The sequence below is a fragment of the Daucus carota genome, chromosome 5, assembly GCF_001625215.2.
Source record: "Daucus carota subsp. sativus chromosome 5, DH1 v3.0, whole genome shotgun sequence".
In the NCBI taxonomy this organism is placed as follows: domain Eukaryota; kingdom Viridiplantae; phylum Streptophyta; class Magnoliopsida; order Apiales; family Apiaceae; genus Daucus; species Daucus carota.
In genome coordinates, this window is record NC_030385.2 from 30,343,036 (window position 1) to 30,362,129 (window position 19,094).

At 34.7% G+C, this 19,094-nt stretch overlaps 3 protein-coding genes across 3 annotated transcripts; 1 reads left to right on the forward strand and 2 right to left on the reverse strand.

Moving 5' to 3' along the window:
- Positions 1 to 1,809: 1,809 nt before the first annotated feature.
- Positions 1,810 to 4,618, forward strand: LOC108221549 (AP2-like ethylene-responsive transcription factor At1g16060). Its single transcript, XM_064094368.1, has 7 exons — positions 1,810 to 2,154; positions 2,290 to 2,372; positions 2,641 to 2,729; positions 2,853 to 2,926; positions 3,026 to 3,076; positions 3,471 to 3,547; positions 3,634 to 4,618. The coding sequence occupies exons 1-7, from the start codon at positions 1,991 to 1,993 to the stop codon at positions 4,236 to 4,238; spliced, it is 1,143 nt and encodes a 380-aa protein (XP_063950438.1). The 5' UTR covers positions 1,810 to 1,990; the 3' UTR covers positions 4,239 to 4,618.
- A 492-nt stretch (positions 4,619 to 5,110) lies between these two features.
- LOC108221550 (histone-lysine N-methyltransferase ASHR3) lies at positions 5,111 to 7,119 on the reverse strand. The gene is made up of 6 exons (XM_017395420.2): positions 7,028 to 7,119; positions 6,786 to 6,879; positions 6,575 to 6,653; positions 6,241 to 6,412; positions 5,550 to 5,630; positions 5,111 to 5,216 (listed from the first exon to the last, which is right to left on the reverse strand). The coding sequence occupies exons 1-6, from the start codon at positions 7,117 to 7,119 to the stop codon at positions 5,111 to 5,113; spliced, it is 624 nt and encodes a 207-aa protein (XP_017250909.2).
- Positions 7,120 to 12,272: 5,153 nt separating this feature from the next.
- On the reverse strand, positions 12,273 to 14,394 carry LOC108221551 (uncharacterized). The gene is made up of 7 exons (XM_017395421.1): positions 14,044 to 14,394; positions 13,782 to 13,961; positions 13,416 to 13,684; positions 13,198 to 13,337; positions 12,847 to 12,959; positions 12,622 to 12,765; positions 12,273 to 12,548 (listed from the first exon to the last, which is right to left on the reverse strand). Exons 1-7 carry the CDS (start codon positions 14,392 to 14,394, stop codon positions 12,273 to 12,275), a joined length of 1,473 nt encoding a protein of 490 aa, XP_017250910.1.
- Positions 14,395 to 19,094: the final 4,700 nt, after the last annotated feature.

Consider the following 19,094-nt stretch of genomic DNA (forward strand, 5'->3'; position numbering starts at 1 on the left):
CATCCATCGTAAGTTTAGGCGTCCCGGCAGATCCATCATAAGTTATCTGTCGTAAATGGTCCAGATTCTTGTGTAGTGAAGTGAAGCTCAAGTTTGTGGAGTTTTGTTCCAAGCTGGCGTTTGAGAACGTTTTAGCCCGTTAAATTCAAACTTAATAGAATTAGTGCTCGATTCTTCTGCGTCCTTTGACGTACGTGTTTTTATCCCAGGAATAACTAACTTTTCAAAAAGAATATGCAGATAGAATGCGTCCTCTGATATATAGATCCTCAGTCCACATCAACACAATGTGAACATCTTAGACTTGTGGTACTAAATGATTGCTATACTAACAGATTTTCACTAGGGATTGAAAGTTAATCATAAATGTTCTGCCAAATATTGATGCATCGAATCCACAAAATGGAATAACAGATTTTAACGAAATAAGGATGAAAGGGATAGCGTACCCGTAAGTTAAGCAAATCCATTCTTTCACAATCAGATTTATCCACGACCATGACACAGATTACATTATCTGATTATATTATCAGCAAGTAACCAGTAATCACACCATCTCTGTAACAATTTAACTCTACTGCGATCTTCTTCCCCCTGGAAGTTCTGAAATCTTTCATGTAAATTTAGAGAGTCCCGTACATAGTTGAGTCTAAATTACGCAAAGTTCCAATAAGAGGAATCTTAACTCTCTAATAGAGTACACTTTCCAGTATCTCATCAACAGGTACAGAGTTTAGCTGCAAGTTCTGATTTGATACTTCTTCCGTGTTATTTATTTCGTCAATCTACCATACAAATAACACAATCATATTGTCAACAATCCACGACTACTACAGATTTGTTATTATAAAACACACTTGCAATATTTAGGTGTTTTTAGAATTATATATCAGTAATAAAATAAGAAGGCAGTTTTGGGGAGATTTCTTATAGTTGTAAACTGCAGAATCAGATGACTTCCACCAAAACTTGGTAATCTAACTTTTCCTCTGTCGTCAACATGATTATGTATATATTAAACTCTTTGGTATTTACGTTAGCCTCCCAGCAAAAGTTCTGTTCATCATGTACGTACGGATGCTAAACGGCTCATGTAATCTGTTAGTTCACTAAAAAACGTGCCAAGCCACGACACATCCGTTCATGCAAAGATTAGCCAGTTAGCAGATAGATAATTAACTCTCCATTTTATTAATCAAATTTTGTAGCCAAGTGTATTGCCCTCCCGTCTTGTTCATAAGAAGTCAATTTCTTGTTTTAGAAGAAAAATCATGACAAAACTGTTCTGCGCACAAAAATTCTGCATTTGAATCGCGTTTATGTTCTCAATTAATTGATCTGCAGCTTAACAACGCTTAAATCGTCCTAGATTACGCACAAAAGGGAAGTTGATTAATTGATGATTTTCGCAAGTTCTTCCAAACCATATTCTGGAATATAATTTACATACACTTTAAGATGTAAGTTATCATCTAATATAAGTAACAAACAAGTTCTTATTGCACAATATAAGATAGAAACACTCTTTAATAAAAATATTAGGGCACGGGCAAATATGAAACTACTCTTCTAACAAAAGTTCATAATGCTGTCTCTTTCTTACCTTGTTCCAAACTAGATAAACTAGATAATTCAAGAACTTCCAAAAACTTTGTTACTTCAAGTAGCCGATTTAATAACACTAATAGACTAAATAAAATAAGAAATCTACTATACACTTAATTAACCAATCGAAATTGTTGTACAGAATTTAAGCAGCAGATTATGAGCATATTAAATAAGACAATATAGAAAAAAGTCACACAAGCCTGTTCAAGACGGCCACTACAGTTCAATTGCCTGCTGCCGGCTATACCCCAGTTCTCCAATATTACTTTGACAGCAAATTCAGAAATCTTCCTTTATAAACCCCTTCATTGGTAGACTCGGTCATATCCCATACGCTACTCAGATCTTATTAAACGAAATTATATACTAATTTACTGTATTAATGGCCAAGTTATCAGAACAGAGTCCAAGGAGCACTGTGACTAAGAGTAATACTGCTACTAATACCAATGGTATCCATGGCGTGGTTAAGGTGAAACGTACACGAAAAACTGTTCCCAGGGACTCTCCTCCACAACGTAGCTCAATCTATCGCGGTGTCACTAGGTAGATTTTAAGTACATTTGGGCACTCCATTTATCTTTTGTTTTGTGGACTGATTCGTTAGAATGAGCATGTGCTAGATGTATGCGCCATTTTCTATTAGGGTCTAAGGTTGCCTCTGTTGAATATGTAAATCAGGCACAGATGGACAGGGAGATATGAAGCACATTTGTGGGATAAGAATTGCTGGAATGAATCTCAAAACAAAAAAGGCCGACAAGGTAATTCCTCATCTTCATTTCATGCTTCCGTTTATGACTTTCTTCCATCTATGTTGTATTTCTCATAATTCTACCTGTATTTTTACTTGTTTGGGTATGGCGATTGCTCCTTGCTATGCGCGTGCAACACTTTATGGATGTGCAGTTTATCTTGGTACGTGCATGCATAATATGCACATTTAACAATTTCAGTTTTGATAATAGACTATAATAGTCATCCGTATATAGTATATTTTCATTTTCAATGATTGTGATTATAAACATTCAGGCGCTTATGATGATGAAGCAGCAGCCGCACATGCTTATGATCTGGCAGCCCTTAAGTACTGGGGACCAGAAACCATTCTCAACTTTCCGGTACCTGCAACAAACTATGCATATATGGCCTTTTCTTTTTGTTATTTGAGGTTTCTTCTTTGGTACTCATTTATTTCCAAAATGTCGCGAAATAACAATGTAAAGGCTTTTGAATGACTGCAGTTGATGACCTACCAAACGGAATTGAAGGATATGGAAACTCAATCCAGAGAAGAATATATAGGATCTTTGAGAAGGTAACTAATAACTACACTAAAATTGCCATTAACTTTGTATAATGCAAGATAATCTTGATAGTAGTAAGAAGCTATAGTCTAAACCTTTCCATACCGCAGGAAAAGCAGTGGATTTTCTCGAGGAGTTTCGAAATACAGAGGAGTTGCGAGGTAAACAGCACTGATCCCTGTCACTATAGAGTGAAGTTATAAGTTGATAAGCAGCCAAACTTCATTTTGTGAGAGAAATTCATGTGTTGGTGTTTGGATTAGCAATTTTGTGACATGAAATGGGAATCCCAATCCTACTTGGAGGGTAAATCATTCCTTACACTACCCTTGGGATACCCATTCCCATAACCTTCAATATTCCCATTCCTAATTCCCATTCCAACTCACGATCCAAACGCCTCCTCAGTGTTTTCAATCATGTATTACTTATCTAACAACATACAGGTTTAACAGTATCAATTTATCTAATCCTGATCAGAAAATTAATCTCAACAAGTAAATTAATATTGTTTTTTTTAATATATAAAGTTGATTAATTCGCACAATTAAGCAGGCATCATCATAATGGAAGATGGGAAGCTCGAATAGGCAGAGTTTTCGGGAACAAATATCTTTATCTTGGAACTTATGGTAGATCTCACATCTCTCTTTGTGCGCATACCTAAATATTAGATAACAGATCAAGTCATTTAGGATTATTTCAAATATTCTTGCAGCTACACAAGAGGAGGCCGCAGTGGCATACGATATGGCAGCCATCGAGTACCGAGGACTAAATGCAGTAACAAATTTCGACCTAAGCCGTTACATAAAATGGCTAAGACCCGACGGTAATAATTCCACCTCCGCAGCAGCCAACAATCTGCCAGACCTAAAAGTCGAAACTCCTCACACATTACCTAACCTAATTCACCATGATCATGTTAAAACTAATATCGTTGAAACAAAATTCCTCCACCACCAACAACCAACACAGCCATCATTAGTCCGTGTCACAGACAACAATCTGATGGCCCTCAACACTCCTCCCCCTGCACCAGTTACCGCGACTTCAGCCCTCGGACTCTTGTTACAGTCATCAAAATTCAAAGAAATGATGGAAATGACTACAGCAGCAGAGTACTACCCGATAAATTCATCCGATTCTGAACCTCCCAGAAGCTGCAACTTTCCTGAGGACATCCAGACATACTTCGGGTCACAGGACTTAAGTGGCTATGCTGGTGGAGATGATTTTATATTTGGTGATCTCAACTCGATCATGCAACCTTTGTTGCATGCTGGCTCCTCATCATCAGGAACAATAGATAATTATTTTTAGTAATTATAATTACTCAAATAATTATAGTTACTCTATACATATGCAGACGCATTCAATAAGGGCTAGCAGCAACATCTGGAGGAGACTGCGAGGTGTTTTTGCTTGCCGCCAATTCGTTAATTAGTTTTTATTTTTTGTAGATATAAAATAAAGGTGATCCGAGTATTGTTCTATTTTTTCTTCATCAACTGCGGTATGGCACGTTGAAGAGATGTGGTTTGGCAAAGTTAGATCCGCAACTTCTTTGAGGTGACTAGCTAGCCAGCTATATTAGGTCATGTAGGTATTTTTGCCATCTCTTTAATTTGGGCTGTATTTTAAATACTTTATATATAGTTGCCTGATATTATTGAAAAATAATGTATCAGAAATATATATCATTCGACAACTAGATTAGGTCATATTTTTTTAGATTTAATTCTTGGACCGTAGAAAAGTTTATTACTGAGACACATTGAAAATATGCTTAGAATGCGTCCATATATATATATATATATATTTAACATACATACATACACATATTTTTAAAAATTCGAAGAGAAGGTAACACAGAGCAATACACTTCCTGGTCTGATCTAGGACAAAAACATGGCTAAAGATATTATATATATTTTTTCATAATCATTAAATAAATCATTGCTAATATCAGTGGTTAAGGAGTAATTCTATTATAGGTCAAAAAAAGTGACCTCTAGTTTAGAAGATGAACATATATGTTTCGTGTTGTATACTATACTCTATCTACGGTTGATAGTTGTTAATATATATGACGTTATAGGAATCGGCACATAACCGAAGGGGGCTTAATGCCCGGCAATGAGTTGGCCACGTCTTAAATCATCGATACGTAATATTTTTCCTTTTAACCATAATCACCTAGCTTTCCTCCCTCCTCGTGCCTTCTTTTTTACTCCAAGAAAACCTTGACAATTGGACGAGCCACATTCACATTTCACATCAGCCCCGGACTGAACAAATCTGCAATTTAAACAAAAAAAAGGAGTCAGTTACAACCAGCACCCCTATACAAACGTACATAATTTAAATATCTAGAATACATACATTCTATAAATATTTTGAATATTTTAATCGTTGTTGTCAATATTATAGTAGTTTATCTCCCAATTTTGAGGTATGTTAGAGTAGGATTTGTAAATGCAACTAGAAATAATCATTTTGATATATCGAAGCTATCAATACTGATGAGTAGTTAGGAGAATCTAAATGGTTCAAGTATAATGTGAAGTTTGATAGTCATTTAAGTAGTGTCATATAGAAGGTTTGAATAATAGAAGGGATTAAAGATCATACCTATAATCATATGTTAATGGTTCTCCTTCTTCAATAGATTTAGCAGCAAAAATACCCATACGAGTTTCTCCGTTTACTTGCCTGCAACGAAATTAAGTGAATAAAGTCTCTATAGTTGTCCTATTAATGCATTTAGAATAACAGGGCTTGATTAAGAGAAAGTTGCAAACAAGCCCAATTGATCTCTAGAAACTAAGAGACATAAATTTGATTGCTTAACATCCATACATAAAAGAAAAACAGTTGCCTAGCAATATCAGCAAGCATCAATACAGTAACTTTTGCCAGCTCTTCATAAATTTGTCCGCAACCGTCAATATGCTTACTAACAATAAGCGAAGACCTCATCAAGTTATAGATATGTGTAGATCATCCATGACACCATCCACATGAATATTTATTTTGTCGGGGAAAAGAAATTTCACACACACTTCACTCATCCGTTAGCCACGTACAATACACAATACAGTATCCCAAGAATCACTGATCTTTCTATATGTACGTACTTATCTAGACAAATGAGAAATAATCGACGACAATGTTATACAAGGCAACTAATAGATACGAGAGGATTTTATTTACCTAGTACGCCTATGGTCGTATGTACGAGATTGCCAGTTTTGATTCAGCCTCACAATCAATACATATATCCTTTTAAGTAAAATAGAATTATCAAATTAATTATACTAACCATTTCTCTAGGGTACAGTTTGGATCACAACTGTGATTCAAGAATCTGGATATGTTGCCCTTGTAAGTTGAATCGATGGTGAAATCTCTGTCAACTTTGCACATGTAAAAGTGTTGACGACCCAGGCAGTCCATGTCTCTTAACCGTTCTTCATATATATCATCACTTAAAACTAAAAGAGAACAAAAGAAAGAATATTATAAACTCATGCAAAATATTCAGAAAGATGACATCTTTTGTTGAGGTTAAATTAACATTATAATGTAATATATATGCTGGCTGTTCATACAAATATAAACGGGATATAAAGGATAAAGAAACTAAATTGTATTACCTTCTCCTACATACTCCACGATAAATTCACCCTTATTAATAGGCTCTGCAGCCTCTGCGCCCCAGCCACATGATTTAGTCTGTAATGAATATTAATTGTGACTAATAATGATGCAAATTTCAAAATGAACATCACATGTAAGTTGACTAAACATCCATGTCTAGAAAGCTACTGATAAGAAAAACACTGAATTAAAGCAAAGGAACTTCACCTTTACCACTTCAATTCTTTTATGTTTTTGAAACGGTCGGTTGGTGCACGTATTCGAGCAGCGACACGCTTTTGAGCAGCTCATATTTTGATACCTATTAGAGCATGGTGGCATGCACACCAGACACTAACTAAATAAATCTAGGTCATCTAACTAAAAATGGTACAACATATATATATATATATATCAGAAAGTGATAACAATAGAATAATTTTGTGAGTTAAATGTGTTGATTAAAGTACCTGCAGAGACAATCTTCAGAGCAAATAGAACTGCATTTTTCACATCCAGAGTCATCATCCCACTCACTCCGCTTCTTCTCGACCAAGTACATGTCTAGTTCAGTTAAGGACCTCTATACGTTTAATAATTCCCATGATAAATATATTATATATTTCTTTTTCTTTCTTTGTTTGGGAGGGAGGGGTTTGTGGAAGGATTACAAGGAACACGGAATATGCTAGAAAATTTCAAATTAGTTTGTCCGTCCCGGCCGAACGCCGTTTGTTTTACGCACTGTTGTCTGATCAAAATCACACGGCTCCTCAACAGAAGACGAAAATTTTTGATATCAAATACTCCCTCCGTCCCTCCCATTTCTTATCGTTTGGGTTGGGCACGGAGGTTAAGAAATATGTATAAAGTAGTAGAAAAGAGAAAGAAAAGTGTGTGAAGTGGTGGGACCCATTGATTATTACTCCCTCCGTCCCCCTCAATTGTTTACATTGGAGGGGGACACGGAGACCAAGACAATGTATAAAAAATGAGTAAAGTTAGATGAAAAGTGGGTAAAGTGGTGGGACCTATCAATATTTAATAATAGATTTGAGATAGTAGATGAAGGTAGTGGATGTAATAGTAGTTTTTATTGTTAAATACTCCCTCCGTCCCCTTTTACATGTCCCTTTTGAAAAACTTTTTTGTCCCAAATTACTTGTCCACTTCTCTTTTCAAAGCAACTTTTTGTATGTTTTTTCAAAATGTAACAACTTCCAATGTTTGACTAGGATATATATATACACAACTCTATCTAATTCATTACATTTATTAGGGATATGTATGAAAACAAGATATCCACCTAACATTTTCTTGAGATGCGTTATTTTTTCAAAAGGGACAAGTAAAAGGGGACGGAGGGAGTATGAGATAGTGGGAGAAGATAGTGGGTGTAATGATGAGAAAAACTTACTATTTATAGTAATGTAAAGAAATGAGAGGGACATCTCAAAATAGTAACCGTAAAGAAATGAGAGGGACAGAGGGAGTAATGTATAAAAAGAAGAAAGTGGAGTAAAAGTAGTGTGAAAAGGAAAAAAAAAAGTGAAGAAGTGGTGGGACCCATTAACTATTTTGGGTAAGTTTTGAAATGTAAAGAAATGGATGGGACATCCCAAAAAAGAAAGTGTAAAGAAATGGGAGGGACGGAGGGAGTAATGGTGAAAAACAGTTGTAAGATCATGTTTCTTTTGTAGTGCCAGATCGTTGCCGGTTTGCGCTCTATTTCATAATTTTCCGGGAACCTTAATAACTTCGGCGAACTATATATCTAAGAAATGAAAAAAAAAAAAAAGAATGTCCAAAATAAATAAATAAATAAAAGAAAGCAAAACACAAGTGAAGAATGAGAAAGAAATACAGAAGAGTAGATTGAGGAGAAAATAAAGAAGTGAACTTCAGAGAATGCAATGAAGAAGACAAAAATGAACTTCAGAGAATGCAATGAAGAAGACAGAAGTGACCTCCAACTGTGTTAAATGGACAGCTCTCAGAGCATCTCCAGCAGAGTCCCAACTAAGTTCCCTAAATATATAATAAACAATTCAAATTCTAAAAAATAAGGATCCTATATTGATTGAGAACTCCAACAATGATCCCTATTTGTGTTCCCTATTATTAGTATAGTATTAAATTCAAATTTTTTTAACAAAAAAATAATAAGAAAAATATGGGAAAAAGTGTCCAAAAAGTGAGAGTTGAATATTTAATCATTAAAAATTAAATGAGTAATGGGTTAGGGGTTACCTATTTATGAGGAATGAAAAGTGGATGTTAAAGTTTAGGGAATGAGTAAGGATTCTGCTGGAGTGAATTTTGGTTCATATTCCTTAAATTTTTAGCTTAGTACATGACATAAGTAATCTGCTGGAGATGCTCTTAGATGTTGTATTGTTGTAATGCAACTCTATTAATGCTTCTCCTGCATTAGTAATTGTTATGTGAAAATCAAACCAAACTTTACTAAAATATATAATTGATAGAATATAATTTTACTTGTATAATCTCTTTAAGAAAAATAAAAAAAATATTGTTAACAGTAAAAGGTAAAATTTAAATAAATATGATGTTTTATTTTAAATATTTTTAAGTTAATATGTTATGGAATAGTACTTATTATTAAATTATATAGTTATTTTTTTTTTTAAAAACATCGTCCCGCATGTTCCGTCGACTCCGATCGTTCCGCCGTACAGGATTCACCAGTACCGTTTTACGTATCTGTTTCCGTACTTCGTATCGAATAACGTTCTATGTAACATTAGGAAGGATACTGCGCGTAATGGGAATATATGGAGGTGGCTCCATTCCATTCTCCATAGAATTCTTCCATGTGTTATCTACTCCAAACTGCTGCACTGGTACTGGAGAGTAGCGGAAGAATTCCTGAGAAACATATATAGATCAATGGTGAACCTTGTTCATTTAATAGAGGGCATGGAAAAACGTCAAGCGCTACGAAAAAACAGGACAAAACCGACCGGCTAAAACCGACCGGCTACAAAAAAGTGTCGGGATAAAACCGACCGCAAGGAATCATTATTCATTAGTGTATAGATATAAATTTGGAAGAAAATGAAATTACATAATAATTTTCGAAACTAAAATGGAAAGATATATACCTCTATGCTGCTGATACTTTGGCCTGCAGGCTGCTCTTCAGAAAGAATTACAGCTGCAGGCTGCTCTTCAGAAAGAATTACAGCTTCAGGCTGCTCTTGAAAACGAATCGCAATCTCATTAGTCGAATTTCCAACACGAGATAACTGCTGCAAAATTAGGCTTTTTGTTTTAAGAACGTGAAGGCTTGGGGTAAAACATATTGATAATTTGTCCCATATTGAAGAAAAAAGGGTGCAGCAATACAGTCATCCAGTGACATTATTGCATCTTACATAATTATATAAAGAAAACAAGCCGCCATGCTTGTAATTTAGTCATGAGAATACAATTACTTATTGGTATATATATATACAGTAGGTAAAATTCCTGATGGAGAAGGTATTAACCTCTTCTGTTGGGTGGAGCCTCCAACAGATGGCTTTCCCTGGTTGGTTACTAATAAGGGTCACATCCTCCGGAGATGCCGCGCACTTCAAATGCCAAGCTAACTGACATCTAATGCATTGTAACAGCTTGTGCCTACCTTTGCAGAGATAGCATTCCTATCAAACAAAGGGTGTCATATAGAATAACAGATACGTAGCATCAAGTAAGAAAAAACATATAATTATGCTTTGAAGAGCACATTGAAATGAAAATGCAGCTCACAATATCCATGTAAAGAATAACCTTGTAGAATTTTATCAACAAAAATGTGCACCTATATCTCCTACAACACACTGCACTTTCCCACAATCATATATAGTTACGGGTCTAATACCATAAACTTTATGTCTATTTCTTGTAGGCTGGATGATAATCTTTCAAATAATTTAAACACTTTTTTGTTTTGTAAACCCTAATCGCCATCATCCTCTATAAAAGGATTTCAAAAATACCTCAGAGGGAGCTAAATGATACAGTCTTTCACCCAAGTTCCAGAAGGGCGTTTAACAATCTTGTTTTATACAAGTAAAGCAAATTTGAAATCCGTTCTCTAACTTCAAATTAAAATTAATTATTAATATACATTCAACATATCATATATACATATCAAACTTAAGAGAAAGAAATCCAATCAGTGTTTACCACTTTGCCATTGTTGCTATCTCCGCTACACCTTTGGGAAGAAGCTTTTTGTGTATTCCTTGAACCAGGCATTATTACAGAAGGGTAACCGAGATCTGCAGACAACTGTACGTGGTTTACGAGAGAGAAATGTAGGTAAATGTGTTTTGTGAATGTGTGGATTAGAGGAACTTATAAATACATGTGGCGGCTAAAGTTTGAGAGGATGAATTAGGGTTGATTATACTATGAGCGGGATTTTTAAAATTTTTGGGGAGTATTGATATTTTAAATAAAATTTTAAATTTTTATATTTTATCAATGCATGAAATGGAACTAATTAATGTAGAATATTTTATGAATCAACATATATGGTTAAAATTATAAAAATGAGAGTAGTATTGATTTAAGATTGTAGTTGAATTAGAATTATTCTATAGAAAAACTTATAAATTATTATTTACACACAATTTTAAATAAAAAAATTGCATAAATTAAAATTTGTTAAATAGTTTACAATTCTAGAAAAAATATTTAACATAATTTAATGAAATCTCATAAAAATATCTTTTCCTTAAATTTACAAAAGAAATGGTTATCATTATTTTATGAGTTAATTGCAAGTTGCACCCCTTTGGTTTGGGCTTATAGCACATTGCACCTAATACTTTACAATAATACACTTAGCATCCCCATGGTTTCAGCCGCGCTACACTTAGCACCCTCTCCGTCAACTGCTGCTGTTAACGTTAACTTTTGCAGGGGTATAATTGTCCAAGGGTATTGCAACGGCTATTTATCAGTTTTATCCTATATATGAGGCCTGTATGTATCTTTTTCAGTGTAGTAAACAGCAGATGCTCTTCTATCTTCTTCCTCTTCACCTCCATTTCATTAACACAGCTTGAAACAATGGCAGAGAAATGTTTATGCGGGAACGTTGTGATCCAACAAACATCGTGGACTCAAACAAATCCGGGGAGGCGTTTTGCGGCATGTGTTGATCGAAGGTGCAACAAGTCGTTCCGATGGTTGGAGGAACCTGTTTGCAGTAGAGCTCAAGTTATCATCCCAGGTCTACTTCGAAGAATTAACAAGCTTGAAGAAGAGAAGATGGAGTTGGAAGCAAAACTGGCCAAAAATGTTGTGAAGAAACATGGAAGCTGCTATTGTTCCTGGAGCTTTTCCCTCCTCATTGTAGCTGCACTTATTTCCTATATGATATGTAACAAGGTTGATGTTGAAGGGAAGTGATAATAGACTGATATTGTAGAATGATTTGCTGTTATGTTTAATAACATGAATATTTCCCAAACAAATGATTCCATAGATAATAACTGAATATTTCCATAGATATGTTGCCGAAGCAAATAATTCAGATACATCATTGTCCCAAAAGCTAACCACTTAAATACATCATTGTACCAAAAGTTAACCAAGCATCATAAACAAGCACCGAGATAACTGGCAGTACATAGTTTTAATGTGCAAAATACTCGACGTAAACAAAGTCTGACAAACTTAATACATAGTAGCGAATGATCAATCTTTCTTGCCAAGTCCATTTTTCCTTATCACTGCAGCCTTCTCTAGATTCCTCAAAGAAGTAAAGGTCTTTTTCTTTCCAACAGAGGATGCTTCTACACCTAGAGGTCCAACTTTGGCTGGAGGTTTAAATGGTCTTGCAGTACCTCCATGTGTGGTTCCTTTAATGCTGGAATTGACTGTAGGGTTGCTAGTATTGTCCATTTGGTGTGTGGTTTGAGATCCTTGACTTTCAACCACTTTTTCTTTCTTTTTGTTCCTCTCATCAAGTTGCTGGAAAAAAACACATGTGAGAGAACTGCATAATTACAGCAAATTAGTAAATAGAACCTTTTTCAGTAATTACCTTAGCAGTGCATGTCTTGGTATTGTGTCCCACCTCCTTGCAGTAATTACATCTAGGTGCTCTTTTGGAATTGTCCAGTCCACCTACTTCTTCCTCACCAACAAAACCCAGCACTTCTTCCATCTCCTTGTCCAGATTGTCAGCCTAAAAATTCAGTTAGTTATATCAAACCAGTATGGTTACCACCACACAAGCAAATTACTAGAACTCAAGCAAATTACATACCTTCTGTTTCTTTTTGCAAGTTCTTGAATTGTGACCATATTCTTGACAGATTCCACATCTTAAGCTAGTTCCCTTTCTCTTTAACATTGTGGGGTCAGATTCTCTTGCCTCAACTGTCAAATCATTTTTTTTGCTTCTGTTTTTTTTTAGGCCTCCCAGGAGCCTTTTTAACAAGTGGAGAAAGGGGACCTAATTCATCAACTTGGTCCCAGAACTCCTCACCATTGATCGGTTCCAATATGTTGTTGTAAACATTAAGATAATGCTCTCTTTTGTAACAGTCATGCATGTAGTTTATGGGATTCTCCTTCTTAAAAAAAATACACGCGCAAGCATGAAAGCACGGTATACCTGTGAGTTGCCACTTTCGACAAGCACACTCCCTTTTCTTCAAGTCCACAACTATTTCATGACCTCCAGCACTCATTGTGACTTGAAATTTGTCGCCGCCATTCCATACAGGCCTTGCCTTTGTAGCAAGCCTCATTGCCCTATAACAAATAATAATTTCAAGCATGACAAAATTGAAGCAATGAACATTGAATATAAAGACAGTCAGTGAACCTTACTTGTCAAGCTTTTTTAATGCTTTTGTACAGAAAACAGTGTTTCTAGCCTCCATTTTTGATTTCCTTTTCTCAATTCTTTGCATACATGCTGTGTGGATCGACTTGAACATAGTAATAATTCCCATTCCTCTGAATGGATTAATTGCATTGTTGAAAATCTCACAGTTATTATTTACAAATACATCAGATTTGCAAATATCTCTAAAACCACATCTGCTCCACTGAGATTTGGGCTTCTCAGCTAACCATTTGAAAGCATTCATGTTCACCTGGTGACAATAATAAATGTGTGTGCAGTGGTTTAGTTTGTAAAGGTAGACAATTAAATGACTGAATACATGTGACAAAATATGGTTGAGTCTGTACCTTTTTATTATTTTCCATGTGCATATTAAAAAAGTAGTCAGTGGTTGATTTGGCAGCCCCCCACATCTCCCTCCTAACACCCAAACTTCTGGACTCTTTGCACAAATTTTGGTAAAGATGCATTACGCAGAATCTCTTCTCAGCAGCTGGAAATTGAGTTTCCAAGGCATTCACAAGACCCTGCAGAAAATTAAAAGAAAACCACAAATAAATTACACAGAAGAGCAAATAAATTATAAGAAAAGCAAATAAGTAAGGATACCTTTTGTCGATCACAGATAAATGTATAGATTTCATCATTTTCAATGTGCAAATCATCTTTTAGAATACTCAAGAACCACTCCCAGCTTGAATTATTCTCAGCTTCCACCTGGGCCCATGCAACAGGATACATCCCTTCATTAGGGTCAGTTGCAACAGCAGTGAGTAATATCCCATGATAGGGACCCTTCAGGTGGCATCCATCCAAACCCAACAGTGGCCTACACCCAGAAAGGAATCCAGCTTTTAGTGGACCTAAACAAACATAAAATCTTTTAAATCTTCTACCATCTACCCCATTTTCAGCTGGCTCTGTCTGTATCTTCACAGTGGTACATGGCATGGCCTTCATCAATTCATTACCATAATTATACAGATTCTTGAATTCATCTTCATGCTTGCCTATAATACTCAGAAAACTCAGAAAACTCCTTATATTTAGCCTCCTCCTCATCACATGAGGAAATTGCCATTCTCTCATCCTCACTGTCAAACATCCCCTCTGAGCTGTCACTATCTCCTTCATATTCAGAATCTTTCTCATCCACTTCCTCCTCAGTAGCCTCATCCAATTCCTCATTTTCCTCAGCCTCAACTTCCTCCACATTCTCACCTTCTCTTTTCTCAGCCTCCACATTTTCACCTTCTTCTATTTTCTCAGCCTCCACATCACCACCTTCTCTTTTGTCAGCCTCCTTTCCATCCACTCCCTCATTCATAGCATTTTCACCCTCCATTTTCTCATCGACTTTTCCATCCACTTCCTCAGTAGGCTCACCATTCCTAGCATTTTCCTGAATATCCACAGGATCTTCCTCTATAACCACAGGTGTATCTGGTGTATTCTTAAACAAACCCTGTCAAACATGAACATGATAAGCAGTTAAAACAGTTGATAAGCAGTTTTTTCACATGATAAGCAGTTAAAAAATAAAAGTCAGTTAAAACAGTTGATAAGCAGTTAAAACAGTTGATAAGCAGTTGACAGGGTTATAAAATGCTTACTCTTAACATTGAATACCTCCCCTTCTTTCTTGTTCTGTATGGAGGATTAGGTGGGGGTATTCTTCTTTTTCTTTTTTTGGCAACTAGAGGTGCTTCACTTTCAGTGGAGTCCAAATTTGAGGTGTCCAAATTTGAGGTGTCAGCAATGAAGGAATTTGGCTCATCTGCATCCTTCTTCTCACAAGCACCATCTGCATCCTTAGGTTCAGATTTTTCAACCTCCTCCCTCATTTCACCAACCCTTCTCTCTCTCTCATCAAGTTCAAATTGAGTAAAAGAGAAGTCTTGAAACTCTTGGAAGCTTAGATTTGTAACAGTGACATACAATGTGCATATATGAGAATAAGAAACTAACATTGCATCAAAATGTTCGACATCACCATCTGTTTCAAGCAACATCACATTTGTATTATGGAGTCTGGTCCGAGGCAAGTGATACCAAATCGAATAAAACCCCTTCTCCAGTCCTAACTCTTGCATTATTTCATCCAACACAACAATGTTCTGCTCTTCCCTAGGAATGTAGTCAACATAGGTATACTTTCCACCATTATATGTTTCAAAGCTTTCATCAAAATCACCTCCATAATGTATCTTTAAACTATAGAATCGAGGACCCACTACAGTATAAAGCAATACAAAAAAGGAATAAAATAAATTAGGGACCACTGCCATTAATATAATACCAATTACAGAACCCTAACATCAATATACTACCCATTACAGAACCCTAAATTCACATTAGTTTATTCGGATTCGAAAAATATAAAGGGACCACCACTAACATATACATGCATATATCACCAAGAACATAATACCAGTATAAAGGTGCTCGAAATCATTACCTAAATCATTGACGACTTCATAAACTGGTAATCCATCATCATCCGGGACTCCATTCTTCAGCTCTCTGAATCTCCCTTTCATGCTTCTAATCGGGTTTTTGAGTTTGAGCTTAATTGGGTGTGTGCGTGTAATTGGGTTTTAGGTTTAAAGTTTGGTGTAATAAGGGAGGGGTAATGACAGAAGGGGTTTTTGTGTGTAAAATGACTGAATGCCCTCCTTTGACTAACGTTAACAGTCAAGATTTGACGGACTGAAGCTTGAGGGGTATTAAGTGTAGCGCGGCTGAAACCATGGGGATGCTAAGTGTATTATTGTAAAGTATTAGGTGCAATGTGCTATAAGCCCAAACCAAAGGGGTGCAACTTGCAATTAACTCTTATTTTATTAATATATATATTATAAGTTCATATTCACATTCACATTTCACATCCCCCGAATTAAACAAATGTGCAATTTAAACACAATACGGAGTAGTCAGTTACAACCAGGCCTCTTATACAAACGTACATAGTTTAAATATTTTGAATACATACATTCTATAAAATTTTTGGATATTTTAATTGTTGGTGTCAATATTTTAATAGTTTATCTCTCCATTCTGAGGTATATTAGAGTAGGATTTGTAAATGAAACCTCATTTTTATATATTGAAACTATCAATATTGATGAGTACAAGTATAATGTGGAGTTTGATAGCCATTTAAGTAGTGTCTGAACACTAGAGGGTATAAATATCACACATATAATCATGTGTTAATGGTTCTCCTTCTTCAAAAGATTTAACGGCAAAAATAATGTTCCTAGTTTGATTTAGGACTAAAACATGACTAAAGACATTATATATATGTATTCATAATTATTATTAAATAACTCATTGATTATATCAATTTTTAACGAGTAATCCGATAATAGGTCAAAAAAGTGACCTCTAACTTAGAAGATGAACATATACTCTATCTACTTTTAATAGTTGTTAATATATATATTTGATGTTACAAGAATCAGCACACAACCGTTATGGGTCTTTAATTCCCAGTAATGAATTGGTCACGTCTTGAATTATCGATATCTAATATTTCTCTTTAACTACAATCACCTAAATTTCCTCCCTCTCCGTGCCTTCTTTTTTACCCCAAGAAAACCTCGAATACCAGAAGAGCCACATTCGCATTTCACATCAGCCCCGAATTGAAAAATCTGCAATTTAAACAAAAAAAAGAGTCAGTTACAACCAGCCCCCTATACAAACGTACATAATTTAAATATTTTGAATACATACATTCTATAAATATTTTGAATATTTTAATTGTTGTTGTCAATATTTTAGTAGTTTACCTCCCCGAGTTATATTAGGGTAGGATTTGTAAATGCAATTAAAAATGTTCATTTTGACATATTGAAGCAATTAATATTGATGAGCACTTAAAGAGAATCTAAATGATTCAAGTTTAATGTAAAGTTTGATAGCCATTTAAGTAGTGTCAGATTCAAGGTCTGAATAATTCAAAAGATTAAAGATCATTCCTGTAATCATATGTTAACGGTTCTCCTTCTTCCATAGATTCAGTAGTAAAAATACCCATACGAGTTTTCCCGTTTACTCCCCTGCAATGAAAGTAAGAGAATAAAGTCTCTGTAGTAATCCTATTAGTGCGTTTGGAATAAACGGGCTTCATTAAGAGAAAGTTGAAAACAAGTCTAATTGATTTGTAGAAATTAAGAGAAAAAAAATTTGATTGCTTAATGTGATAAATATACGTACATAAAAGAATAACAGTGGCCTAACAATCTTAGTAAGAATCAATACAGTAACGTTTGTCAACTCTTCATTAATTTGTTTGCAACTGTCAATATGCTTACTAACAATAAGCGACGACATCATCAAGTTATATATATGTGTGCGTGTAAATCATTCGTGACACCATCCACATGAATATTTATATTCTATCGGGAAAAAGAAATTTCAAGCAAACTTCACTCATCCGCTAGCCATATAATACAGTATCCCAAAAATAACTGATCTTTCTATATGTACCTACTTATTTAGACAATTGAAAAATAATTAGTGACGATAATGTTATGTTTTTACGAGAAAACTAATAAATATTTGCCAAAAAAAGTCACGTGGGAGTTATTGTATTTGACTTAGTTTGTCAAATATTCGTATAAAAAATAATAAAATATAATATTTATATATTTGAAAATTAAATATATTATATATGCGGGAGTTACAAATACACATTTGATATGTTAATTATTGTAAAAATTACAAATCAATATATAATATACTGATGGTGATTTTAAATGGGCGGTTACAGTTTTTAGATAGAGGTCTTACATAGAATCGCCTATACATTACAACAATTAGAATTCAATTGCCAAGGTTAGACTAAAGATTGATAACATCTATATCCGCATCCTATTTTTGCATCTTAGTCTGATATGTGAAAGTCATTTCCAAAAGATTAGCCCCAAAATATTAATATAAAAGTTACAAATCAATATATATAATATATTTGGTATGTGTTTTCGTCTTCACTATCATTGTTCATGAATATGTTACAATTCATTGGTATCTTTTCAATAGTACTAGCTTGTACAGTTGAACAAATTATATTATGTATATGAGTATTAATTTGCAGGTGTGTTTGTAGTTATAATTAGCGCATATGCTTCGAAGATATTAGTCAAAAGTAAGATGGAAACATTAGCTAAAAGGATTGATTATACTTTTGTTTGTCCCAACCACTAGTACAAAATGGACCTTTAGCATCGGTCAAATTACGCCTTTAGCGTCGACATTCCAACGTAGTATATGCACGCGACGCTAGAGGTTGATCCTTTTGCATCGGTCAAATATAACATAACCAAGATATTTTTATGTGTAAATACACATATCTATTACAAATTAATATAATTAATTTGTATTAATCTTGTTTTATTTGTAATGGGAATGAATAATAACCAATTTTACTGAATCACAAAAATAGGGACGAGGGAAACATATACATGTCACTTATTAGTTTAAGTTGTGCAAAGAAGATAAATGGATCACACATTTTAGGGAAACAATTAGCGTCAGATTTTAAAGATGTATATCTAGATTTTGGTTTACTATATAAAAATCAATATAATTCTTAATTCGCTACATCTTCTTTCTAAGTCAATAAATAGAGATTATCAATTTGAAAGACATAACTA